This window comes from Stylophora pistillata, chromosome 5 (assembly GCF_964205215.1).
Source record: "Stylophora pistillata chromosome 5, jaStyPist1.2, whole genome shotgun sequence".
Classification (NCBI taxonomy): domain Eukaryota; kingdom Metazoa; phylum Cnidaria; class Anthozoa; order Scleractinia; family Pocilloporidae; genus Stylophora; species Stylophora pistillata.
This window is the reverse complement of record NC_142523.1, coordinates 36,778,135-36,805,503: the sequence shown is the minus strand read 5'-3', so window position 1 is coordinate 36,805,503 and position 27,369 is coordinate 36,778,135. Positions and strand designations below refer to the sequence as shown.

General features: G+C 38.6%; 3 protein-coding genes and 1 long non-coding RNA gene across 4 annotated transcripts; all 4 read right to left on the bottom strand.

The window, feature by feature from the left end:
* Window positions 1-523: 523 nt before the first annotated feature.
* LOC148731767 (uncharacterized) lies at window positions 524-15,408 on the bottom strand. The gene is made up of 9 exons (XM_088761944.1): window positions 15,288-15,408; window positions 14,941-15,006; window positions 14,620-14,673; window positions 11,316-11,477; window positions 10,732-10,809; window positions 10,452-10,552; window positions 7,447-7,545; window positions 1,892-5,355; window positions 524-1,215 (listed from the first exon to the last, which is right to left on the bottom strand). Exons 1-8 carry the CDS (start codon window positions 15,406-15,408, stop codon window positions 1,903-1,905), a joined length of 4,134 nt encoding a protein of 1,377 aa, XP_088618070.1. The 3' UTR covers window positions 524-1,215; window positions 1,892-1,902.
* Window positions 15,409-16,952: 1,544 nt separating this feature from the next.
* LOC148731766 (uncharacterized) lies at window positions 16,953-18,472 on the bottom strand. The gene is made up of 5 exons (XM_088761943.1): window positions 18,458-18,472; window positions 18,295-18,409; window positions 18,110-18,160; window positions 17,614-17,688; window positions 16,953-17,047 (listed from the first exon to the last, which is right to left on the bottom strand). The coding sequence occupies exons 1-5, from the start codon at window positions 18,470-18,472 to the stop codon at window positions 16,953-16,955; spliced, it is 351 nt and encodes a 116-aa protein (XP_088618069.1).
* A 2,426-nt stretch (window positions 18,473-20,898) lies between these two features.
* LOC148731765 (uncharacterized) lies at window positions 20,899-23,715 on the bottom strand. The gene is made up of 9 exons (XM_088761942.1): window positions 23,676-23,715; window positions 23,344-23,409; window positions 23,056-23,115; window positions 22,762-22,830; window positions 22,402-22,467; window positions 22,193-22,240; window positions 21,321-21,386; window positions 21,030-21,089; window positions 20,899-20,933 (listed from the first exon to the last, which is right to left on the bottom strand). Exons 1-9 carry the CDS (start codon window positions 23,713-23,715, stop codon window positions 20,899-20,901), a joined length of 510 nt encoding a protein of 169 aa, XP_088618068.1.
* Window positions 23,716-23,943: 228 nt separating this feature from the next.
* On the bottom strand, window positions 23,944-24,659 carry LOC148731764 (uncharacterized). The gene is made up of 3 exons (XR_016002057.1): window positions 24,599-24,659; window positions 24,307-24,375; window positions 23,944-24,014 (listed from the first exon to the last, which is right to left on the bottom strand). It is a non-coding gene; the product is annotated as an uncharacterized LOC148731764 (long non-coding RNA).
* Window positions 24,660-27,369: the final 2,710 nt, after the last annotated feature.

Below are 27,369 nucleotides of genomic sequence, written 5' to 3'. Positions count from 1 at the left end.
GACGGTAGGAGAGACTACTTCGCTGTTTGAAAGAGTGCCCTCAGTGTCTTTACCAAGGTGACTGGAAAAATATGGATATGTTTTGCTTTTATAGATTTGATGACATTTGAAGCTGGCCTTTTTTTAAATCCAGCCAGTTCCCCTTACCCCAGCGAATAAGAGGTAACTCGTGGGTCCTACCCTTGTAATGTAATGTTCTGTTCGAAATAAATGTGCAAGAAAAGATTATGAAGACAAGGAAGGGGTGTAGTGTGGGAGGGATTTGACCGCTGCTGAACAAAATGTTACCTTTTCTGTTGGTAGTTTTTTTCTTTCCGAAACCCTTTTTACAATAATATTTCAATGCTAACCAGAAGGGTGATGCTCGAGGGACAAAGACTGCATTTTCTCTAAAACTTTCCGGGTGTAAACTGCAGTAAATATATAGAAAGAAGTAAGAAGAATCGATATCAAGATCTTTGGAGTAAAAATGTTGATGAAATGGACTAGAACTACATTATGTACGAAGCAAATACAAAGGAACTCCTTTGTTACCGCATTTCATAATTTAATACAATGTCTGCTTTAGGTTTTTGCAATAGTACATTACTTCTAAAGTGGAATGTGGAATAACGATTTAAAATGCATTTAAAAAAGACATATGTACAACTTGTAGCAAGTCAAAAACTTCAAAGGTAAAATATCTCTACATTATTGGTAACACCAAAATTGAAACCTGGTATTTAGCTAATGCCTGAAGCTGTTCGGAAAATCATAAAATTGTTGTTCGTCTCTGTGAAAATGACTCGATAATAAGCCACACGAAGTTTCACGTTGATTTTTTTGCAAAACGTTGCTGAATAATCCCAACGGAGACCATGTAAAATTAGTTAGAATGTTTTGTCTTCATAATGTCTTCCGTATGGCCGTAACATTAGCTACTCAATATCCACAGAAAATCTGTCATCTAATTTTCATCAGTATGAATCCCCAAAACTGAATATAATGAAAGACCAAAAAGAGTTTTGAACTGTACATACGTATTATTGATCGCTTTGGTTGCAATTAAAGTCGTTTATTTTTTAATTGCCTCGCAGCAGGTTATTTAATACTTCCAGCCACTGCTTAACATTTAATTTGTGGTTTCCCTCTGTTAGTTCAATCTGCCATCGGTCGATGTCACCCGCCGGGGATCTAGTCATGTCTTGTCTGCACACAAATTGATTCTGTAATGACCTAAAAGAAAAATGAAAAAACTACGAGATATAGAGGCATATTCAAATTTGAGGTATTTCTTGAGTTCCTGTAAGGGACTCTAAACACGGGGATGGGGACCCTATATGAATGAAGTAACCTACATAGCCGTGCTCCAAAAATAGCCCTCGTCTACATACAATCTTACAATTTCGGAATTCCAGGGTGAGAAATTGTTGGCGTGCTTGCTCATGTAACACGAACGCACCCCTAGACTGATCACCCCACCTTGAGACGTTTATATGGCAAATTGTCGGACAGACTGAGCAACCTGCCAAGACAGGTTGCCCCCGCCCCTCATCATGTAAACGTGATTAACATAAAATAAGAGATTATCTGGACGGGCAGGTCCCACTTTCCTGGGGTCCCTTACCTCCATGTAAACAGGCCCCAACAAAATGAACCTAGGTCCCGTGCTTCATTGAACGCAGTGACTCAACTCAAAACATAGGTCCTTGGTTTTTTTGGTCTCTTTGCATTATACGCCTTCTGTCTCGGCTGTTCGATCAAAGTGAAGTTTAAAAAGATAAAACTGAATTTGACCTCAGAGTAACTGAAAAAATGTACAAATCCTAATTCAAGAGTTGTCAATGTAAGGATAAAGTAATAATTAACATCTCACTTTTTCTTGATTAAACTTAATTAAAAGTGCACTCACGTTGAGAACATCTACATCTCGGTCAATTCCAGTTTCACGTCATCTCCAATAAGGACAAAAGGCGCCCAGTAATACGCTTTTCTAAACATTTCAGTTTCTCTTAGACACTTCGTGGCTTGACTGACAGCTTCACTGGCACTCCTCCCTTCAGCCAGGGCTCCATAAAAATATTTCATGAACATCAGAGTACCATGGTCGTCAATGGCCCACAGGGCTACCAGAACGGATCGAGCACCGGCACCCAAGAACGCTCGTGCAATACCAACCACACCTTCGGCCATGACCTCTCCGCAGGCGCTGTGACAACAGCTCAACACAACCAGCCTCGCTCGCAGCCCAGCCTGCAAAACGTCTTCCATTCTCAGTAAATAGTCTTCCTCTTGAGCTTGACGAGTTCTCCTCTTGATATCTGGTGCCAAGAGAATTTCTCCTGTTTCTTTTTTACCATGTGCTGCAATGTGAATTAGGGCAACTGAGGACATTCGCCTTAATACCTCGTACTTTGTGGCCTCCTCTCCAATAAGAGGAGCAATGCCGATGATTTCTCCAATCATCTTCACCTCTTTCCTTGCACCCGGAAGTTGACTGAGCAATTTCTCCTGATGAATAACTTGTTTGTAACACGGATCACCCACGAGCAGAGCACCGGTTTTAACATGAAATTCTTTCGGGCAGTCAGTGATTGATTTTAAAATGGTTAAGGATGGAAGCACTCGAATCCTGAAAGATTCGCACAAATACCTTAAATTCGAATCCACCAATGCAGCGTAAGGCACCAAGCAGAGTGGACCTTCAGGAACAAATACAATCTCATCCCCTTCCACCAAATCAGCAATAGGAGTAACTATGATATCATGGAGCTTCCTCAGAGCATTTGTCATCGAGTTTCGCAAGGAGTCATCGTTCGCTCCTTTTCCATCTCGGCCCACTTCAGGTAAACTCATTTCCCATTCAACAGCAGCCCTTGCATTGACTTGTGAGAGAGTAGCCTTATTCAGAGAGGTGAGGTAGAATTCTAATTCATCCTGGTAAACAAAATTGTTCACATGCTTCATTCTCCATCCGACGACTTTCCCATTTCGAATTACCCACGAAACAATGTAAGGTCCGGTTATTGCTAGAAAAACTCCATCTGATAAAATGTTTCTTAATGAAAGGCAATCATAGCGTTTTCCAGAGCTCAACCGAGCGTAGGCTTGTACAAAGTTATACTTTACATCCATCAAATCTACTAGAGCTTGTGCACGTCCCTCTTCGGCAGCAAGAAGAGCTTTGACATCCTCACCCTGTCTCAAAAGAACGCGCCAAATACCCTTGTATGCTGTTTGGTGAACATTTCGGAATGAAATCTTCCATGCATCGTGAGTCAGAAGAGTAGCCCGAACCTCATTAAAAACCTCTCCACTGGAAACAAAATAGTCCAGGGCCAACTGGAGACCCCCCTCCTTTTCATGAATGAGAGCAAGATTACATTGAGTCACGGCCATTTCAAGCATTTGCCCTTCTTCTTTGGCAATTTCTAGCGCGCTTTTAGAGTACTCGATGGCTGGTTTGAACTGTCCTAGACAAGAGTAAGCACTGCCAAGATTTGCATAACTCCCTCCTTCTCCAGCCTTGTCTCCCACTTCTTTGGCAATTTCTAGGTCACGTTTATGGTACTCGATGGCTGTTTTGAACTGTCCTAGACCACGATAAGCATTGCCAAGACTTCCATAACTCTTTCCTTCTCCAGCCTTGTCTCCCACTTCTTTGGCAATTTCTAGGTGACGTTTATGGTACTCGATGGCTGTTTTGAACTGTCCTAGACCACGATAAGCATTGCCAAGATTTCCATAACTCCTTCCTTCTCCAGCCTTGTCTCCCACTTCTTTGGCAATTTCTAGGTCACGTTTATGGTACTCGATGGCTGTTTTGAACTGTCCTAGACCATCATAAGCAATGCCAAGATTTGCATAACTCCCTCCTTCTCCAGCCTTGTCTCCCACTTCTTTGGCAATTTCTAGGCGACGTTTATGGTACTCGATGGCTGTTTTGAACTGTCCTAGACCATGATAAGCATTGCCAAGATTTGCATAACTCCCTCCTTCTCCAGCCTTGTCTCCCACTTCTTTGGCAATTTCTAGGTCACGTTTATGGTACTCGATGGCTGTTTTGAACTGTCCTAGACCACGATAAGCATTGCCAAGATTTCCATAACTCCTTCCTTCTCCAGCCTTGTCTCCCACTTCTTTGGCAATTTCTAGGTCACGTTTATGGTACTCGATGGCTGTTTTGAACTGTCCTAGACCATCATAAGCAATGCCAAGATTTGCATAACTCCCTCCTTCTCCAGCCTTGTCTCCCACTTCTTTGGCAATTTCTAGGTCACGTTTATGGTACTCGATGGCTGTTTTGAACTGTCCTAGACCATGATAAGCATTGCCAAGATTTGCATAACTCCCTCCTTCTCCAGCCTTGTCTCCCACTTCTTTGGCAATTTCTAGGTGACGTTTATGGTACTCGATGGCTCTTTTGAACTGTCCTAGACCATGATAAGCATTGCCAAGATTTGCATAACTCCCTCCTTCTCCAGCCTTGTCTCCCACTTCTTTGGCAATTTCTAGGTGACGTTTATGGTACTCGATGGCTGTTTTGAACTGTCCTAGACCATGATAAGCATTGCCAAGATTTGCATAACTCCTTCCTTCTCCAGCCTTGTCTCCCACTTCTTTGGCAATTTCTAGGTGACGTTTATGGTACTCGATGGCTGTTTTGAACTGTCCTAGACAATGATAAGCATTGCCAAGATTTGCATAACTCCTTCCTTCTCCAGCCTTGTCTCCCTCTTCTTTGGCAATTTCTAAGTGACGTTTATGGTACTCCATGGCTGTTTTGAACTGTCCTAGACCACGATAAGCATTGCCAAGATTTGCATAACTCCTTCCTTCTCCAGCCTTGTCTCCCACTTCTTTGGCAATTTCTAGGCGACGTTTATGGTACTCGATTGCTGTTTTGAACTGTCCTAGACCATGATAAGCATTGCCAAGATTTCCATAACTCTTTCCTTCTCCAGCCTTGTCTCCCACTTCTTTGGCAATTTCTAGGTGACGTTTATGGTACTCGATGGCTGTTTTGAACTGTCCTAGACCATGATAAGCATTGCCAAGATTTCCATAACTCCCTCCTTCTCCAGCCCTGTCTCCCATTTCTTTGGCAATTTCTAGGTGACGTTTATGGTACTCGATGGCTGTTTTGAACTGTCCTAGACAATGATAAACAATGCCAAGATTTGCAGAAATGTATCCCTCTGCAGCCTTGGCTCCTACTTGTTTGGCAATTTCTAGGTGATGTTTATGGTACTCGATGGCTGTTTTGAACTGTCCTAGACCATCATAAGCATTGCCAAGATTTTCATAGCTTCTTCCTTCCCTGGCATTGTCTTTCACTTGTCTGGCCATACGTTCTACTGTCTTGTTTAAGTCTTCCTAAGGGTTTGGAAATGTGTCGCAAACTTTTATTTTACTATTATTCGAAGACTTAGTTTTAGGTCCGAATGAAGGTCTTGCATTAAAGGCCAGAGACAACTAGTTTCCTTGTTAGACCTTCGTGATTGGTCTATGAGATACACTAGTACAAAGGTTTTATGAATCCTCGTTCGATGTGGATTTTCGAATGACATGTCGTCTTTGTGAAAGTGACTAAGCGCTAAAAAATGAGGTGATGGAGGGGCAGGCTTATGTCTAAGCCATTGAAATATGCCAATTGATAATCATTAGAACGTAAGTATTTTTTACAAGACTTCGGCCTAAAGGCTAATCACTTTTTGATGTTCTGGGTGGGAGTAATGTCATCTTAAACAGCTTGAAGATAAGTTTTGTCTATAGAAGCGAGTAAGAAAAACGGAAATTATTTCAGTGTGGATGTCTGACGAAACAGAGAAATTATTTATCACTCAAATTGAATGTGACTTCGGAAAGATCGACAAGTGTTAGGTGCTAAACAGCTTCTGAATTGTTCCTCTCTGTCCCCTCATTTTCCACTATGTGCACCAATACTCTTCCAGTAAGGCGGCAAACAATCTTAGCCTATAATAGAATTATAATACGACTGAAAACTGGTTCTTAAGTGCGTGGTTCGCCGTTCATTTCAAATACTAGAAGTTTTAAGTCACGTGAAAAATACACACTGACGATTTAAATGGATAGAAATAGTTGACGTATGAAATAATTTCTGACTAAAAATAACTGTTATAGTTATTTAAACCATCATAATTTCATATTGAGTAGTAAAAAGTGCCTAAAAAGTTTTTCAGATCGACAAAAGGGACCAAAAAGTTTTTAAAATTTGATTTTTGTTTTCAAAATGGTGACAGCTTTGCCGGCAAAAACAGAACCGACGAGATCGAATCTATCTTGCTCTAGGTGTGACTCAAATCTCCCCTACGACCTGAAAGCTTTATGACTTTGCGAATACAGTCCGAGAGTTATCGGAATCATCATCAAACAGTTAGTTGAACCTTGTTTATAAAACATATTAACTATTAACAGTAATGTGCGCTCGTCCGAGGCTCTCCTAAGGTGAGCAGACTCGGTTGCCAGCTTGCTTCTGTCATAGAGAATGAATTCATAGGAATGTGACATTTAGAACTAAAAAAGGATGAACGAGTTACCGAAACGTCATTCAAAATTATTATCGCTCATTTTTATTCTTAATGACTTGTCCAAAGCCCTCGGTACACCTTGAGTTGGCAGAGAAAAATAATACAAGGTTCCTAGGGCATACTTAGCCGCTAATATTTTGCACCTAATAGACGAGGGATCAATCGCCATCCAATACCGGCTACTACATGTCCGTGTGATCGTAACGACACAGCGATGTAATTGGTTGGTTTACGTTACCAGATCTGGATTAAAAGATGTGAACTCGAGATGCTCGTTTTAACCTCTTTAAATTTTTTTGCCGCCTAACATAATTTCAAGAGAAAAATCGAGTTTCCAGATGGGATCTGAAACCACGACCCTCTGTGATCTAGTTGGATGCTCTAATCACTGAGCTACAAGAGACTCAATGGTGAGCAAGGATCTATTAGTGGGTATTGACTAGAACCGCATCACGCGGCTACACAGCCAAACCTCTGCTAGCGCATAGAAGCTCACTAACAGCATCACGCTGTCACATTAGAGCATCAAATGCATTAAAGCATCACATGCAGCCGACCAGCCCTCAAAGTGAGCATGTAAAGATGAAATAAACAGTTTTTAATATAGGAGGAAAATCGAGTTTCCAGATGGGATTTGAACCCACGGGATTTAAATACCCAATTGAATACCCAATACCCACGGGATGGGATTTGAATATCCAATTAGTGGGTATTGAAGTCAAAACCCACGAATTGACCCTTGCTCACCATAGAGTCTCTTGTAGCTCAGTGGTTAGAGCATCCGACTAGATCACGGAGGGTCGTGGGTTCCAATCCCATCTGGAAACTCGATTTTCCTCTTATATCAAAAATTGTTTATTTCATCTTAACATAATTTTATTTAAAGAAACAGTTATGAAGGGATTCTCAAGTTTACCTTTTCTTGCTGTGGCTTTATCTCTCCGGATGCGATTGTCTCCCCAACACACTTGTTTAGTAGATGACGCAATCTTTCCCTATTATCGCCTATCTTCGTATCGTTAAGTCAAATGAAACTGCTGGGAGGAAGTGTGGAAGGCTCAAGGTTTGTTTAATTCAGTGTTTTGGTGAATGCCATGTATAGACTGCAAGACGTCTTTATGTTCTAACTGCAAAGTGCCTTTTTGGCTGTTGAAAACTCGCTGAAACCACGTCGCAACAAAGATTTGAATGACCTTTAAGACAAAATTGTCGATAATAACTGTACTTACTTTGCAGTTCACATAGTCATTTATTCCTTGTGCAATTCGTTTAAGTGGTCCACTTCTCAGCTTTTCTTATTGTTCGCTTTGCCACTTTGTCTGCCTCTTAAATGTCATTTTATACTCATTAACATAAATTTGAACGGGGGATAAATTGTGTCGAGTCACTTCGAGAGAAATCTGCGCAAAGGAGCAGGGATTACTAACAAATGCTTTCCAAATATCACTCAGTATAAAACAAAGTACGGATATCGTACCCTTTTGACCAAGAAAGGAGAAGCGTTTTGCCCCAAATGCACTCATTGGAAAAGTCTGATCGCTAAGTTCTGATTTAAGATAAATTGACAGTTTGTGACATGTAGAGAGGCAAGGAATTATTGTTTAAATGCTTGAGTAGAAATGGAATGATTGATCTCTTAAGATGATAACTTGCCAAGGCAAGGAGAATTACATCTTAGCGAAAATTGACACAACAGGAACGTTTTTAATACGCTCAAAAAGGCTGAAGAACTATATATAAGTATTTCGTGATGTTTTGACGGGATAAAAGAAAAGGGCATCTAAGAATTACAAGAGGTTTCAAAGTTTGTTTGTTATAAAAGGAAGTAAGGGGCCACCAGTTTGATGCAAATGGCATACACTTTAAGAATTATGGAACGAGCTCTGGGGGACAACGGGTGGATTAGGGCTTTAATCGTCACACAGACTAACATATGACGAAAAGATAGAACTGTGACAGCAATAGAGAAACAGCGAATGAGTGCTGATTAAGATGGAATTAGAACTGGCAGTTTCAGAGGGGAAGGACAACGGCTGGGAAGATTTTTATTTTAATTGACATTCCTGAATCATAGTTAGAGATGGAGAAAAGCTGTGAAAACACAAGAACTATAGGGAGAATGGCAAGCAGATTAAAATATTTTAACCTCAACTGGGGCCAGCATCAAAGCGTGTTCGCAATCCAAGGAGAACCTTTAATTTAGATGGAAAATGAAATGTGCATTACACGAATGTGGAAAGAGTAAGACATTAAGATCCACCACTTGTCAGTGCTGGGTGACGAGGTTACATGTGACTAAGACATATTTGGGCAGGGAAGACGCGATACTCTCCTCGCGGCCTGTTCGCCATTTGAGCGCTTTGTTTTGTATGTCTGCAAAAAACCTCAAAAACTTGGGCCTGTTTCTGAGATTGTTGACAAATTGGTATCTATTGTTCATGCCAGGACAATGGATAATGTATCGTTTTTCCTGTGCAAAGCGGGTGTGCAAGATGTCGATAGCTGAGGAAAAACGTGAAACGGCGCAAGATAAAGCTCGGGTATTGCTTTTAGCTGGATAATCCGTTATCCTTGAGGCCCTGGCGATGAGGAGAGTTTGATTAGTCTCTTAGGCATTATAGCAGTAGATATACAGTCAATAAATACCTCCAACTCGTAGTCAGAGCTTAGCGACAGGTGGTGTTTCTGGTTGAGAGGGTTAACATATTTTGCTGAAGGAAAAGGCAATCTTCAAATTACCGCCATACATCGTCGAGAAACTATCAGTAGTTCTACCGTACATGCAGAAACCCATGAGGATGTTTATAGCAGAGGACCATGACCATACGAAAGCTAAGAAAAGAACCGTCGGGGTATCGGTATTAACACTGAGCTTTATTGGAGCAAGGAAGGGTAAGAGCGAGGAGAGCAGGTGGATTTACGAGCCAAAGTCTAGGCGAGTCTTAGCGGTGGAATATCTAGATGGAAGAAGAGGCTGTTGTTTGGGCCTTTGACATCTAAAGTTTCCTACCGGGGCTAACAACATAAGAGCTTATCCCTTATTGCAAAGCTGTGAAACAGGTCTTTGGACCCAAATCTAAACTATCGGTCAGAATGGAAAGGTTGGTGTTACGTTTGATGCACTTCAAGGCATGATTCTTGTAGGACCGAAATGATTAGGTCATTGCAATTGCCTCAAATTGGCTCTTTAACTTTTAAACACCAAGTCTTCCACGTGTCGACAATACTACCGTGTGACATGAGTTCGGCTACTCCCTATACGTCCCCGAAAATTGAACGAGCAGGGAGTCTATCATTGCAAGAGAAATTGTAGCCTTCAATAAATGAAAAGTGAGTCTTATAAACAGTATCAGTGCTCAAAAGAAATGAGTGCTCGCTAAGTCCAGCCATACGTATGGCAATCAGACCTAACCTGTGACACAGAGGTCGATACCACATGCCTCTTCACGTGCTAGCCCTGTAAAGCTGTTTTATGACAGGAGGATTTCAACAAAGAAGCCAGAATCTGAATGAGGTGACGAGGGCCACGATGAAAGTGATTAGTAAGCTGGATTTAGACATTTTAGTTTTAACTGAATTTGTTAATTATTCAGCACCATAGTTTTAGCCTCAAAACGAAGGCAGATGTAGTGACCATAAATGATGAATAGTATGCTCGTCGTCTCTTTCCGAGACCTAACGAGTTAAGAAGTAAAATAGAATAACATAGAAAAGGTGGTTTCGTTTCAAGTGACCGTTTAATACAGGTGGAGGACAATGCAAAAAAGACCCTTGGGACTCATTCAAAGGTGACCACGACCGCTTAGTAAAAGTGAAATTAAAGTAATCAAGGAGAAACAAATTCGCTACTTTGACAACTGTCCTACTAATACAGGGTGATCGCTTAATACAGGTCTGACTGTTGTTTGAAGCACTTTTTACATCTTTTATACGAATGAATTTCTCAAAGGATATAGCTAGTCCTTTCTGACACCAGATCTTTGCTTCATCATACAACTTAAGCTGTGCACAAGCCTCAGCTCCTATAAAAACAATGTTTGGTGGGAAATAGTTAAGTGCCTTTATTGAGAAGACAAAAGATTGGCATTTTCAATACACAAAAGATGTTTTCCAGTGTGTGACCACGTAGATATGAGCCGAGACATTTTATGTCAACGTAGCCAGAGCCTTTTTACTGAATGGTGGCTAAAGTAAAACTTACCTTTCTTAAGGGCTTTGGTGAAAGTTGGCTCCAATTGAACGGCAACCGAGGCATCATCCAGGCTGTTTTCAAAGTTTCCTAAGAGAGGGATATCATACGATAGTAAAAAGAGTATCCGATTCGCCTTTAAACTGGCCTGTTTACTACTATTTCGAGTTTTTTTCACGGCTGAGTGATAAGAAAACCAGCTCGATCTTTTCACCTACGATAATGAGATAAGAAGGGAGACTGGAGAGGAGGAAGAGTAGAATACACACGGGAATTGACGGTGTTAATGGGATTGGCTTATTTATTTCCCCCCTATTTTTAACAGTAGGACCTACAAATTGAGCTTTCCTAACCTCCAAACGTTGAACAAGAGTCGTGAGTGATATAAAGCTCTCTTCGGGGCTTTTAGTCCAATAAAAGTTGCAAGATACGGATTCTTTGTCTTAAGTAGTCATTATATTACTGGATATTCTTCAACTTGTTTGGAGTCATTGATAAACGTTCAGAAAAAGTAGCCTAAAATGGGACCGCATAACCCTTTTCGAAGATGAACTTTTAAAGTAAACTACAAATATTTTAACATTCAAATTCCATACCTAAATGGAAATGTGCTGCTGCCCTGTTACTGTAGAGTTTGGCTGTCAGCCGATTATCTTTGCAGTTAAGTTGAAGTCCCTCGGTGTAGAGTTGTATTGCACCATGATAATTTTCCTGCATGTATTCTTTGTTACCTTGCTGAAGACAGTCCTTTCCTATCACTAAAAACGCAGGGAAACGGAAACGTTACTCGATATGACCACTAACTTGCAACACCTAGGATACCCAGTAAAGTAATGCTCATGTCCAAAACTATACAAGTCCATTTACTGAGTGCTCATTCCTCACATTTTTTCAAATGAAACATGGGTTTTACGATTTTGAGAACATTTTGAGCAAGTGGATCAAGAAAATGTGATCCACAATGACAACAACGATAAAACAGCCTCAACAAGAAAACCAAAGACTTAACAACAGCTTATGGCAACAAAAGTAAATAACTGGTTTAAAGAGCGGGGAAACACAAACAACAAAGGCGCGATAGGTTAGATTTATTTGACATTTGATTGGCAAGTCCGTGACGACATTTTGAAAACAATCGTTAAATAAACTCAAACAAAACAAGAGAGGTTTTGGAATTATATTTTCCTTTAATGTACGTTGCCGTTCACAGCATTCCATAATTTGAACTATAACATAACCAAAGTAAAGCGCGCGTTCTTACTGGCCAATTTCGTGTCTACCATTTGCTCATGGATATTCGTTGCTGACATGAAGAAATGCAATGACTGTTTTCCGCACGCTTGTTTTTTCTGGTCACGTAATATTTGTTACATAAATAGGAACTTTTTTGCTTCAATGTATGTTGTCATGCTATAAAACAAATGCTTAACACCACAGCGTACGCTACTGAGTTGTGTATGCCATAAGAAGGTTTACTAAGCACTCAAGAAACCAGAGTCTCTCTCGGCTATCGCCCCGCGAGACCCTTACGCTTCTGTGGTACCTAAACACCTCCCACGTGCATCCATTACTCAAAATTAAACGCTGTGGTGTTAACCATTCACTAATTTTCAAGATGAACGGTTCACTTTTTCAATTTACAATTTTTAAAGGTTACCTATTTGTTTCTTTAGGGTACAGAAACCACCTTTTTTTCCCGTACGACGGTAGTAATAAGAGTTCCTCCCAAAAATATTAACATTTCACTTCGTTTTATTTGACAAAATTAAAAGTTTTGTACCAAATCAGTTCGAACTCATGATCCATTTTTTGCAACGTTCCCACAAAATTAAAAGTTTTGTACCAAATCAGTTCGAACTCTTGATCCATTTTTTGCAACGTTCCCACGTTTTCTCACAGCGATGACTTACTGATAAGAAAGATTATCACATTGACAAGTTTGTTAAAGACCATAGTTACGGAAATTCGTGGCCGTAAAATTACAAGGTGGTAACAAGATTGAAATAATTTCAGCCTTGCATGACAGACGCTTTAGTATGTAACATCTACACTAGTATCAGATTGCCTCCCGTCTTCAACGTCTTCGTCAAAGAATGTTTGATCTACCGGTATAAATGATTGAACTGTCCTCTTTCAAGTCCACAGTGAAGCTCAGTTTTACCCTAGAACTTTCTTAAAACTTAAATGTGTCCGAAAATGCCAAGAAAAACAGACGCCTCCGCTAGCTTACGGAATCTGGTGTTGTAAACAATTTCACCATGTGGAATGGATGAGAATTTGAAACGAAAGCAGGGATAAAAACCAGTCTGTCGTCGGTAGCTATGCAAGGGTAGCTTATTGTACTGATTTCCTGATCAAACACGGTACTTACTGTAAAAGGGTGCTTGGAATTTCTGCGTTAACCACAGGGTACCTAATTAGACTAAGTCGTGACGTAACTGCCGATGTTGCGATTTTCACAAAGTTCAGCCTGGTTTTTTCGGCGAAAATAGAAAGCCCTAGACTAATTTTTACATCCTCGAGAACAACACTATTTTCACTTATCATGAGCTTAACCTGAACCGATTCTGAGTTACACTGCATGTAGTAAATGATAATTGAAAATTTGCTGCGAAATGCGATATTTGGATTTTGAAATATTGGTAATTTTCAAAAGTGTTCCGTGAGCTCCAGATTAAATAAAATGGTCCCGTTTTTGACTAAAACCATGCCTGTATCCTTCCTATACAAATTTATAAAATTAATATGAGCCTGCTTTCCTTAGCACTTTTCATAAAAAAAGCTCATTTGCCTCTACTCGGGGCACTGATTTCCGCCATTTTACGACTACCGACGCTCGTTTCAGTTTCGTGAATTTTCTAGGATAAAGATGCAAGTCTGAAAACAAAACCTCACCACATTTCTATGTTCACTACAAAGTATCTCTGGGAAAAATTTGAAGGTTTTCAATTTTTCGACCATGTGCCACATTTTTCGATTTCCACTCGGTCAATTCACAACGTCGCTCGTAAATGGCCACTAGTGGGCAAAATATTAAAACAGCTACTAGTGGCCAAAAGGACAAAGCGGTACCTTGTGGTTAAAATGGCGAAAGAGCCACTTGTGGTCAAAATTGCCAAACGGCCGCTTGTCGGCAAGATTCGTAAACGGCCACTTTTGGCCAAAATGGCAAAACAGCCGCCAGTGGCCAAAATCATCCAAAACGGCCACTAGTGGCTAAAATCTCAAAACGGCCACTAATGACCAAAATCTTAAAAACATCCGCTAGTGGCGAAAATGGCAAGACGGTAACTAGTGACCAAAGCTGCAAAACGGCCACTAGTGACCAAAATTGCAAAACAGCCACCAATGGCCAAAATTGCAAAACAGTCATTAGAGGCCAAGAACGGAAAACGGCCACTAGTGGCCAAAATCCTAAAACGGCAAGAAGTGGCTAAGATGGCGCAACGACCTCTAGTGCCCGAAATGGGAAAACGGCCAATAGTGACCAAGATTCCAAAACGGCCACTAGTGGCCAAAATGGCTAAACGGCCCCTGGTGGCCAAATTTCGGAAACGATCACTAGTGGCTAAAATATCGAAATGGTTACTAGCGGCCAAAATTTCAAAACAGCCACTAGTGGCCAAAATTACTAAACAGCCACTAATGGGAAAAATTGCCAAAAGGCCAATAATGGCCAAAATCCCTAAAGGGCGACTATAGTAGCCAAAATCCGAAAACGGCAACTAGCGGTTAAAACGTTTTGTGATATTTTGTTAGGTTTGGCTTGCGCTTACATTGCTTTGGCTTTGGTTTAACAACACTTAAATGAAAAGCGCTTTTAAAGCAGCGGTTTAACTGTAATTGTTAATTGGATGTCTGATTTAACGTTTAGTTCAACGCATTGGTTGTCTCACTTACCAACTAAGGGGTCTTCGTCTGGATCCACATGTTGATCACCTGAATTGTCGCTCTCTGAAATCATAGCAACGATATATAAGATATAATTTGCGCGTGATACAAGTCAACTTATTTTCGACTTAGGGACCCTTAATGAATGTGCAATTCATGGAATATACAGTTTGATTTCCATGCACGTTGTTAACCCCACTGATTGGACTAACAAGGCATCAATTTGATTGAATCGATATAACTGACCCTGTTTGTGGACAGGTTAAACTCTTCCTCATCGAGTTTGTATCAATGGCACATGCTAAATGTTGATCACGATCAATTTCTCACCTGACGAATTGTTGACGGCAAAGTCCTCGTTTCCTTCAGCAGCGTCAACTTGTGCCTCTTTGAGAACTAAAATGAAAGGGGTGATGATAACAGCATAAACAATTATGATTTTTAACGGTCCTTTGTATCTTACTCTTTTATCTCCTGCCTTTTACCCTTCTGTTGAGAAGAATCTGCCCTAAGTAGGTAATTCAGTTTCCGAGAGTCAATCGTTTAACTTAACTCGGTTAAACATCGATCTTGCAAAGTCCCAATCAACATTTCGGCCGATATTTCTTTTCTATACCAGGCTTACCCTCTCTCAGTTAAGACTTTAATAATTTCACCGAGTTTTCTGACTTATTTACCTTCCACAGACGTATTGCTTGAATCCAGGTTTTTGTCACCGGAAGTAGCCTTACTTTTGTCTGTTAAAGAAATGACAAAGAAAAGACTTTCACTGATTGTCTTTTTTTTTTTTTGTGGCATATTGTGTGTTCTGTAATTCCCTCTTGAACTGGTTCTCTTTATCGTGATCAATAAATTTTCTTTTGATCACAGGCGCGACTCTTGGACCAAACCAATGATCGCGCAATCGACGACTGGTGTATTCGACGGTCGCGATACAGAGACAATTCGTTATGCTCATCATAGCTGACAAATGACGGTTGGAGTTGTGTCATTTTAATTATGGTCAAAATCTGACAAAGTCTAGTTTTTTCCTCACCTGAGAAACCGCTGTCGACGTCAGCAACGGCCAGGTTTCCATCGGCTGCCATATTGGTCTCTTCGTCAACTGAATATAAAATAACGGTTAATTAAAACAGGCGCGATCTGGGGTGATTTTCGTTTTTTCAACCTGTAATACATTCCAGGATTTTCCCCATAAAGTCACAATATTTAAGTCTAAAATAGCTTAAAATACTGAAAAAAATCAAATTGCACGGTGATGGTGCAACGTTTGAGCTGTGAAGAAAACTTACCCATTATTTTAATTTTTTTTTTTTCACTCGAAAGTTCAACTTCTCTTGCAACATTTCTAAATAACCCTTGCCATTCTCAAGTCGTTTTGCACAAATTTGGTTGATTTATGTACTTCTTTTGACGATTGACGGCCCATAGTCGCTTAACCAAATAAACTCACGACACAGTGTCAGAAAAATCTTCAAATTTGTTGGATATAACAGGGCCTTAAAACCTTGGTTTGATGGTTGGAAAACTCTAAGGAAAAATTGTATGATAGGAACATTCCAAGTTATTTTGCCTTGTTTTAAACAGAAGCTGTGCCAAGTCTCACCTAATTGTGGAGATTTCTAGATAATTTCCCGCAGATTTAGGCTTACACACATTAGTAGTTTAGATTATCTCTTACTTATACCTTTTGGTTTGCTTCCATGATCATTTGCGGATTCCTTCTTGGATGTAAAATAATCTTGAAATAGTAAGAAAGACAAATTCAATTAGAACAATGAACTGAAAACATTAGATTGTGCGGTAACGATACAATGTTTGGGCTGTGAAGAAAAAATTATTTTCTATCCCTAAGACTGACTCACCGATACTCACTCGATCCGTGTTCAATCTGTCGAAAGTCCAAATTGTCTTGCAACAGTTTTTCCGAGTAACCTTACTGTTTTTAGGTCCTTTTGTACAAGATTCGCTGAACTTATAGCTCGCGATAGAAAATGTGAGAAAGAGTATAAAATTGTTTGATATAACAAGGCCTCAGAAGCTTGGCTCGTAGTTGGGAAACAAATTGAATTAATTCCATTTTAAGCTTTCTTGTCTTGGTTTAAACAGAGACTTTGCCGAGCGTCACTTTATTGTGGCTCACACTCATCAGTTTTCAATGAATTTTTGTACCTTTTGGTTTGCTTCCATCGTCATCTGATTCCTTCTTGGATGCAAAATGATCTAAAACAGCAAATAACACAAATTCACTTTGAGCAAAGAACACTGTTACTGTTGATTTTGTCAGTGTGTTCGTTTCCATAGCGCTCGTTGTACTCAGTGGTTACAAACTTAGAATACAATCATCTTCTTAGGCGTTTTTTGCCCCAACCTGATGAGAGTCCATCATCCAGATCCAGTTTTTCTTGGATTGCTGTAACTTTATCCTTCGACGCACCTAAAAAGATAGAATTGGGTTGTGCTTTGGAAATCAATTGAAATTGATGAAAGATGATAAATTGCTAAAAGATAACCGGCTGACTTCGCATAAAACTTTGCATCTAATGTGCCAGATCAAGAATAATTGGGGATGTTTCTGGCCTTAGGTTCTCCTATTGTTGATGTTAATTACTGTCTTAGAGATAAAAGAGTATGGAAATAAATCTGGCCCATTTAACTCCACCAGGCTCAATCTTTTAAAGACTTTGATTTCACCTCACTTCCTCGCTTACTTACTGACGGAATATACTTCATATCCAGTTTATTCTCAATAGAAGAAGCTTTACTGTTGTCGGTCAATAAAATTAAAACGAAATGCCTTTCATTCTTTTCTGAGTTATCAACTGGTCAAAGAGGCAATTCATGGACTAAACTTGTGATAGTGCGATTCATAGGTGCTCTCTCAGATGCCAAAAATATTTCAGTTGCTCATCATAGTTGACAAACTTTCATGTCCAGTTGTTTTAAATGGGGCCCTCGATAATTCTATAAAAAGTCTGAAGAAGCTTTATATTTTTTTCTCACCTGGTGAACTGTTGTCAGCAAAGTCCAGGCTTCCTTCAGCTGCTACAGGGGAGGCCTGGTGACCAACTAAAATACCTATACATATCAATAATAATAACACTCTTACTCATGAGAAACTCGTGACTTTTGTTTTCTTCATCACCTAACTTATTCAAGGTTTTTCCTCCTGAAGTGAAAATATCTAATACCGCAATCAGTTTGGAAGTAAAAAAATTGAAACCTGTGGCTATTGCGCAGACCTACGTCAAGGGGAAAAGTAACTAATACCGTAATCAGTTAGGGAAGTGAAAGGATTAACACTCATGGTTATTGTGCAGATTTAGGCTCTCAAATTAGTTTCTTCTTATGTTTATTTCTATCCTAAATGTTGACCCACAGAAAGTTATTCACTCAGTTTTAAATCTTCGAAAAGTTCACTCGCTTCGCAGTGTGTTTCCCATTGTTTAATTGACGCCTAAGCTTACACACATTCTGAGTTTGCACTAATTACTTGTACCTGTTGATTTGTCATCATCGACATCTGACTCCTTCTTCAATCCAAATTGACCTTGAAATGGTAAAGAAGAATACTACACTTTAAGCAAACAAAACCTTGAGCCGTAGTGATTCAGTTGTGCGTGTTTGATTAATTTCCAAAGGTCTTAGAGAAGAGCGATTTATTTGATGTTTTATTGCTCTAACCTGATAAAAGCTCCTCGTTTAAATCCACCTTCTCTTGGTTTGCTGAGTCCTTCCCTTTCAAAGTATCTAAAATGAATAAAAAATCAAACACATTGAGTTGTGCTTTGGAAATCTCCTTTCAACGATGATAATAAATTTCAAGACAGAAACCTGCCTACTCTGCAAATTTCTCAAGCATTAGATCCCTGTATTAGATGCAGCTAGCTGTCTGTTAATTCATTTCAAACCAAAGTTTAAATAAGAAACCAGATTAATGATTGAAATACCTCTTTACTATTTACAGCTTATCTATGTACCTGTCGGGCTGCCGATCTCTAAGTCTTCTTTTTTTCCAGATACCGATAAAACTTGAGTTTTCTCCGACTCTGAAAAAAAAAAAAAAATGGGTTTGAATGATCGTCATCAACATTATCATATTTTTGTGACTATTCATGTTTTCATTATAAATAGATTCTGTTTACCGTTACCCTAATCGTTTGGGTCATGTAACAATTCATTCTACGAAGTCCTTAAGAGATAGTTTCCTACTATGAATATGTTGTATTATTAATGATCCAAGTCAGTCCTACTTACCTGTAACTGACGAAGAAGCTGTAAAATCCACTCCTTTATCACTTACGGTACCTTCACTTTTAGCTGATCCTGAAATTTCGATGAAAAGATGTACCTTATCTAAGTTGATTTTAAATATGGAGCTTCTTAAACAATTTCGCGTAGATTTAGGCTTACACGCATTAGTAGTTTTTGAATTATCTCTAGCTTGTACCTTTTGGTTTGCTTCCATCATCACATGATTCCTTCTTGGATGTAGAATAATCTAGAAATAGTCAAGGACACAAAATCAATTAGAACAAAGAACTGAAAGTATTGAATTGTTCGATGAAGATGCAAGTATTGAACTGTTCTGTGAAGAAAGACTGACCCATTGATACAACAATTACAATTTATAATTACAATTTATCACTTATAGAGCGCTACTTACAATGACAGATCAACAGCGCTTTACGATCAATCACTAAATCCGTTTTCAATCCGTGGAAATTCCAAATTTGTCTCGTAACATTTGTTCCAAGTAACTCTTTCTGTTCTTTTAAGTCCTTTTGTACAAATTTTGGAAGGGGTAAGCTATGTGCTCCTTTTGTTTCAAGTTACTAAGGCCTAGAGTCGCTGAAACTATTACTCACGATAGAAAGGGTGAGAAAAAACACAAAATTGTTTAATATAACAGGACCTCAAAAGCTTCGCTCGTAGTTGCGAAACAAATTGAGTTATTTCTGTTTTAAGTTAATTTGCTTTGGTTTAAAACAGAAACTTCGCCGAGCGTCACTTGTTTGTGTATTATGTCCTGTAGATTTAGGCTTACAATGATTACTTTACGTATAATGCACGATCCTCGCAGTAGAGAGCGCAATTTATGCGATAGCGAAAATCAGACCTGAAAAATATCAGGCCTGTACGGGATTCGAACCACTGACCTCTACGATACTGACGCAGCGCTCTACCAATTGAGCTAACAAGCCAACTGGGCGCAGGCCGTTGAGTTGATTCGTAATAAACCCGTGATGATAAATCAGATACAGTGAATATACGAAGTTCATATTTTTTTTTTTGGGTAGAGCGCTGCACTAGTATCACAGAGGTCAGTGGTTCGAATTCCGTACAGGCCTGATTTTTCTCAGTTCTGACTCGCTATTGCATAAATAGCGCTCTCTACTGCGAGGATCGTGCATCATACGTATCTAATACCGCAGTTCAAAATATATGAGCTTCATATATACATTGTATCTGATTTATCATCACGGGTTTATTACGAATCAACTTAACGGCCTGCTCCCAGTTGGCTTGTTAGCTCAATTGGTAGAGCGCTGCACTAGTATCGCAGAGGTCAGTGATTCGAATCCCGTACAGGCCTTATTTTTTTCAGGTCTTATTTTCGCTATTGCATAAATAGCGCGCTCTACTGCGAGGATCGTGCATCATACGTATCTAATACCACAGTTCAAAAAAAATATATATATATATGAACTTCGTATATTTATTGTAAATGATTACTTTATCGATGATTACTTTATCGATGATTACTTTATCGATGATTTCTTGTACCTTTTGGTTCGCTTCCATCGTCATTTGATTCCTTCTTGGAGGCAAAATGATCTTAAAACAGCAAATAACACAAATTCACTTTGAGCAAAGAACACTGTCAGTGTTGAGTTTGTCAGTGTGGGTTTGTCTTTATAGCGCTCGTTGTACTCAGTGGCTATAAATTTAGAATACAATCACACTGTCAGTGTTGAGTTTGTCAGTTTGGGTTTGTTTTTATAACGCTCGTTGTACTCAGTGGCTATAAATTTAGAATACAATCATCTTTTTGCGGTTTTTTTTTTTCTCTCACCAGAGGAAGGTCCATCATCCAAATCCAGTTTTTCTTGGATTGCTGTAACTTTATCCTGCAACGTACCTAAAAGATAGAACTGGGTTGTGCTTTGGAAATTATCTGAAATAGATGAAGTATAATAAATTGCTAAAAGATAACTACCCGAATTTGCATAAAACTTTGCACCTAATGGGCCAGATCAAGAATAATTGGGGATTTTTTTTTTTTGCCTAAGGTTTTCGTAATGTTGCTTTTAATTGCTCTCCTAGTTAGAAAAGATAATAGAAATAAATCCGGCCGACTAAACTCCACGAGGCTCAACTTTTTAAAGACTCTGATTGCACCTCACTTCCTCGCTTACCTGCCAAGGGAGCATCCTTCATGTTCAGTTCTTTCTCAACAGAAGTAACTTCACTTTTGTCTGTAATAAAAATAACAACGAAATAATTTTCACTCTTTTCTGAGTTATCAAATCGTCAAAGAGGCAGTTCATGGACTAAACTTGTAACAGCGTGATTGATAAGTGGTGACTTAGATTGTCGAGGTACCAAGAATATTTCCTTTTCTTATTATAGTTGACAAACTTCCAGGTCTAGTTGTCATTGATAATTCTACAAAATATCTAAAGAAGCTTTATGTTTCTTTTTCTCACCTGGTGAACTGTTGTCAGCAAATTCCAGGCTTCCTTCAGCTGCTGCAGAGGAGGTTTGGTGACCAACTAAAATACCAATAAACATTAATTAGTACATTGCACGCAGCACCCTTGAGCAAGATGAAGCGGATCCCGTGGCTACCCGAGCGGTCCAAGATGGGCCCAGCTTGCCCGCCCAGGATTTTCCGCATCGATCCCGCGCATGAAAAAAAATTGAACTAGAACTATGGAAACGCAAAAAGTTGCTTAAGATTATCCAAACAAAGAAAACAGAAACGAAGTACAAACACAGTTGGCTTTCTTTCCCGACTCTCAAAGTAAACAGGTCACTCCTAATTCTTATTTAGGGAACATTTTTTTGCAATAGAATAAATTCTTTATCAACCGAGCTTGTTCGGTCAAGATCGCTGGATAATAGCACGGTGTTTTTTGTTTTCTGTTTTTCGCATTATTATGGACCTCGGCCTCGTCACGGTCCATAAAAATGCAAAAACAGAACTTGGTCACTATCCAGCCATCTTGACCTCACGCTTGGTTAATAATGCATATATAATAATAACACTCCTACTCGAGAGAAACTCGCGACTTCTGTTTTCTTCATCTCCTAATATATTCAAGGTTTTTACCCCTGAAGTAAAAATATCTAAGACCGAAATCAGTTTGAAAAGTGAAAAAATTAAAACGCATGGTTATTATGCAGATTAAGGTTGTAAAATAATTTCTTTTTTGTCTCTGTCTTAAATATTGACCAACAGAAAGTTACTCAATCGATTTTCAATCTTTGAAAGCTCACTTGCCTTGTAACTTGTTTCCCAGTGTTTAATTGACGCCTAGGCTCACGCATATTATAAGTTTGCGCTATTTACTTGTACCTGTTGATTTGCCGTCACCGTCATCTGACTCCTTGAACTCAAATTGACCTTGAAATGGTAAAGAAGAATATTTCACCTTAAGCAAACGAAATTTAGAGCCGTAATGATTCAGTTTTTTGCCTTTTTTTTTATTTGCGTGTATTTTCAAAGGTCTTTTTGTAGTCACAAACTTCAGAAGTGAAATTCATTTGCTTTTTCATTTCTCTCACCTGACGAAATCTCATCATCCAAATCCGCCTTCTCTTGATTTGCTGAATCTTTCCCTTCCAAGGTATCTAAAAATAAATAAAGAATCAGACATATTGGGCTGTTCCTTAGAAATTTCCTTTTAACGATGAAGGATAATGAATTTCTAGAAAGTAATCGCCTACTCCGCACACACCAAGAAAAATAATTACACCCTCTATCGCTCCTGTTATCTCAGTATTGTTGCTTTTTATTGTTCTCAAGCGTTTCAGTACTTTATTATGTGTGGCTGTCTGTTAATTAATTTTCAACCAAAATTTAATTGATAAATCAGATTGATGATTGTAATATACTTCTACAATGTTTAAAGTCTAACTCAGTACCTGTTGAGCTGCCAATCTCTAAATCCTCTATTCTTCCAGGTGTCGATGAAATTTGAGTTTTATCCGGCTCTAAAATAAAGAAAAAAGGGGTTTGACTGGTCGTCATCACCGTTTTTATCGACATGAACAATATCATAATCTTGTTACTATATATGTTTTAATTATCAATAGATTCTGTTTACTGTTCCCACAACAGGGCTAGAGAGAAAAGAGTATGGAAATAAATCCGGTCAATTAAACTCCACCAGGCTCGATATTTTAAAGACTTTGATTTCACCTCACTTCCTCGCTTACCTGCTAAGGGAGCATCGTTCATGTTCAGCTTTTTCTCAACAGAAGCGGCTTCACTTTTTTCTGTCAATTAATTTACAAAGAAATGATTTTCAATCTTTTTTGAGTTATCAACTGATCAAAGGGAAATTCATGGCCAAAATATGTGATAACGCGACTGATAAGGGGTTTCTTAGATTGTTCATGCCAAGAATATTTGCTTTGCTCATCATAGTTGACAAACTTCCGCTTCCAGTTGTCTTATCATTGATAATACAAAAAATCTCAAGAAACTTTATTTCTTTTTCTTACCTAGTGAACTGTTGTCAGAAAAGTCCTGGCTTCCTCCAGCTGCTACAGGGGAGGCCTGGTGACCAACTAAAATACCAATACATATAAATAATAATAACACTCTAACTCGTGAGAAACTAACGACTTTTGTTTTCTTCATCTCATAAGATATTCAAGGTTTTTCCCCTTGATGTAAAAATATCTAAGACCGAAACTAGTTGGAAAAGTTAAAAGATTTACATCGCATGGTTATTGTGCAGATTAAGGTTGTAAAATAATTTCTTCTTTATTTCTATCTTAAATATTGACCCACAAAAAGTTATTCAGTCCGTGTCAAATCTTTCGAAACTCACTTGCTTTCCCAGTGTTTAATTTAGGCTTAGGCTCACACATACTCTGAGTTTGTACTAATTACTTGTACCTGTTGATTTGCCGTCACCGTCATCTGACTCGTTTAATCCAAATTGACCTTGAAATGGTAAAGAAGAATATTTTACTTTAAGCAAAGTAAAACTTTGAACCGTAATGAATCAGTACTAGTTGTTTGCGTTTAATTATTTTCTTTAGGTCTTTTTGTAGTCACAAACTTAAGAAGTGCAATTCATTTACTGTTTTATTTCTTTCACCTGATGAAAGCTCATCATCCAAATCCACCTTTCCTTGGTTTGCTAAGTCTTTCCCTTTCAAAGTACCTAAAATAAATTAAGAATCAAACATATTCCGCTGTTTTTAGGAAAGTTCCTTTAAACGATCAAGGATAATCAATTTCTAGAAAGTAACCCCCTACTCTGCATACATCAACAAAAAATAACTGCACTTTTTTTCACCCCTGCTATCTCAGTATTGTTGCTTTTTATTGTTCTCAAGCATTTCATTACTGTATCATATGTGGCTGTCTGTTAATTCATTGTAAAGTAAAATTTAATTTATAAACCAGATTTTTTATATTAATATTTCTATACTGTTGACAGTTTAACTGTGTACCTGTGGAACTTTCGATCTCCAAATCCTCCAGTTTTCCAGATGCCGGTGAAACTTGAGTTTTCTCCGAGTCTAAAATTAAAAGAAAAGGGCATGAATGATCGTCCTCGTCGTATTTATCGCTGCAATATCATCATATTTCTGTTGGTACTTGTGTTTTCATCATCATTAGATTCTGTTTACCCCTCCCTTAACCGTCTGGGTCATGTGACATGACATAATTGTATGAAATCCTTATAAAAGATACTTTCCTACACGAAGATGTTTTATTGTAATCCAAGTCAGGCCTACTTACCTGCAACTGACGAAGAAGCTTTCAAATCCACTCCTTTATCACTGGAGGAAGCTTCACTTAAAATATCTTCCCCTGAAATTTCGTGGAAAAGATGTATCGTAACTAAGTTAAATTAAATGTGTTGTTGGTTAAATTTAGTTTAACGCTTCTGAATGGTCGATTGTCTTTTCAAGTTAAGCTCGGTGCAGCATAAATTTAGTTCAGTATGACTGGTCTAGTTTGTAACAACGAATGAAATAAAAAAGCCAGCTTATGATCAAGAACGCATATCAGATATTGAACTTGTCACACCCAACCAAATGGTATTCTATCACAGGCGGCAAAGTTACAGCGAGAGACAAGCGAGGGGTGTAGTGCGAAATTAGATCTACAAGATCATACAAATTCTAGAAGGATGAGTTGATTAACAACGCGGATACTTTCTGTCCATCGTGAGGAAATATCTCAGGAAACATCTAAATCTGGTTTTCTTTTGCCACGTACTATTTACATGTAGCTACAATTTAAATCGATTAGAAATTTGGTGAGCCACTTTAATTAGACAGGACAATACGGATCTAATGGAGTTACTTTGGCTTCAAATGTAGCAAGGGGTAGACAAAGTAAATTACAAGACATTAACAGAACTGCCGTACGAGGTTACAAGGAAACCAAAGCTATTCTCAGGATTCGAAAAAAAATTTTAACGAAAAATGTGACGTCACTCTTCAAAGTTCCATTCTATGAGCTGGTGAATTTTGCAAACCTAATACTTGTTAACTCTAATGTCTTTATTTGTTTTATTCCATCATTTTTTCTTGACGAAATGATGTCGAAGTGTAGCTCTCCAGCGGGCGTTAGCATGAATTTTGGAACTCGGCCGGTCGGGTGAAACTTCAAGTGTAGTTACAGTTCAAAACTTACATGAAGATGAGTAAACAGATTTAAAAATAGATGATAAAGTGAGAGCTTCCGTAAACCAAAAAAAAACCAAGGAATTCAGCTGGGTGTCGAAACAGATTTGTCCCACATGTTTTAAATGTGATATACATCGCACGCTGTTTTATCAAGTAAAAAAAACTAAACAAAAACAATAGTAGGATACCTTTCTGCGTTCGACTTTGATGGCCGCTTTTAAACTATGCAAGCTCGATTTATCGTCAAAGAAGCCCGTACCCTGAACTACAGATGGTATCTACCTCGGCGTTATTTTTTTCTTTTTAAGTTTTGAATGTCGTGTCTCTCGCTTAAAAAGATTTGCAAAGATGTCGACACTGTGGCAATCGACCCGTGGAGCGTAAATCTACCCTGGCACAAACTGGCTCCAAATGTCAATGAATAGCCGCACACGTCTGACTCTAAAATCTGAGCGAAACAAGCGGTTAGCTCCTCAGTGTATAAAAACTGTCATTTACTTTTAGTTGTTAGTGGCAACGCCGTCATAGGAATTCATCTTTATACTCGTTAAAGATTAAATTAATTTGTCCATCTTCCCACTATGTGCATGCCATAATTTGTTGAAAAACTTTTTCTTTTACCTGTGGGACTCTCGCTCTCCAGACCTAGTTCTTCTTTCAATTGCGAAACTTTATCTTCAGCCATAACTAAGAATAAAAACACAACCAAACCGATTTCCTGCGTGTCATAAACATTTGTTTGAAAAACGATTCTGAATGCAAAGGTAAAACAGGTAAACATATTACAGTCTAAAACATTGTAGAGAAAAACTGGAATGTATCGTATATTTTTAATAAATTTAATAATCTACCAGGAAAATAAGAAAGAAAGATAACAAAACACCGTACAGGTTATTGGACCGACTGCGGTTGAATATGAAATAGAAATAAACGTTATAAGTTTTCTAGCCTCAGAATGATGAATCTCCGAGTTTCAACAGTTTCCCACAGTAGCGCTCTTACTTGGGATCGTCTTGATCCCCATGGCGAGTAGAATAAAGAAAAAAACTAAAATCAGTCGACTAAGTTTGCAGGGATAGTCGTCATTTTGCTGATTTGCGTTCAAATAGATTTAACGCACATTTGTGTAAGATGACGCTTAAAACAATGCACCACAACTGAATTCTTACCTCAATCTCAAAGATAAATTCTTGAAAAAATGTTTCCGCGATCAAACTTTCTCGAGCTCTTGACTCTAGATGATTGTCTCCAAAATGAACATGTAACATATACAGTGTTCTTGTACAGACAGGAAGTCGTAGGGAGGTTGTAGGTAATTTTAAGAAAAAAAAAAAAAACTGGAAACGGAAAGCAGAACTTCACGTTTCATTTTCGTATGTCATATTTTTATTAAGGTGCTGGGTAATTTTTAGCATTATTATCTAAAGCTTGACTGAATCGAAAACTGTCGCGAACGACATCATGAGCGCTGCTGCTCTCAAATCATAAATGAAACCATCATCCAATTATACAGAATGATTTAATGAAAAAACTGATTGGCAGAGAATGTTTATCTTTGCTTTCAAGACGTGAAAGCACAATTATCCGGAAAGGACTTCAACTCACGCGTATAACAACGCTTGATCAACACGAGAGAGATGCGCAGCAGTAGTGTGGTGAATTTTACGGAAGACTGTTAAATTCGACTCCTCTGCTCCTTTTGCTAGAGGTACCTGTTACCTACTAAATTTCCCTTCATACCCCCCCTGTCATCAGAACTCATATTCTCCACAATGTTCTGTATACATTTCATATCACTGACGAGGAGAATTTGTGTATCGATCAAGAGCTTCTTTAGTTGGCAATCAATTTCTTAATTCTCGCTTTCAACTTTCT

Coding starts and splice junctions, on each gene's coding strand:
- LOC148731767 (XM_088761944.1), bottom strand. CDS start 15,408: ATGCCACAAAAAAAAAAAAAGACAATCAGTGAAAGTCTTTTCTTTGTC. Junction 14,674..14,940: donor TGCCGTCAACAATTCGTCAG/GTGAGAAATTGA, acceptor CTATGATTTCAG/AGAGCGACAATTCAGGTGAT. Junction 10,810..11,315: donor AGCAGCACATTTCCATTTAG/GTATGGAATTTG, acceptor TCCCTCTCTTAG/GAAACTTTGAAAACAGCCTG.
- LOC148731766 (XM_088761943.1), bottom strand. Junction 18,161..18,294: donor AAACGAGGAGCTTTTATCAG/GTTAGAGCAATA, acceptor TACCATTTCAAG/GTCAATTTGGATTGAAGAAG. Junction 17,048..17,613: donor TGCTGACAACAGTTCACCAG/GTGAGAAAAAAA, acceptor CTATCTTTTTAG/GTGCGTCGAAGGATAAAGTT.
- LOC148731765 (XM_088761942.1), bottom strand. CDS start 23,715: ATGTGTGAGCCTAAGCCTAAATTAAACACTGGGAAAGCAA. Junction 23,116..23,343: donor TTCTGACAACAGTTCACTAG/GTAAGAAAAAGA, acceptor ATTAATTGACAG/AAAAAAGTGAAGCCGCTTCT. Junction 21,090..21,320: donor TGCTGACAACAGTTCACCAG/GTGAGAAAAAGA, acceptor TTTTTATTACAG/ACAAAAGTGAAGTTACTTCT.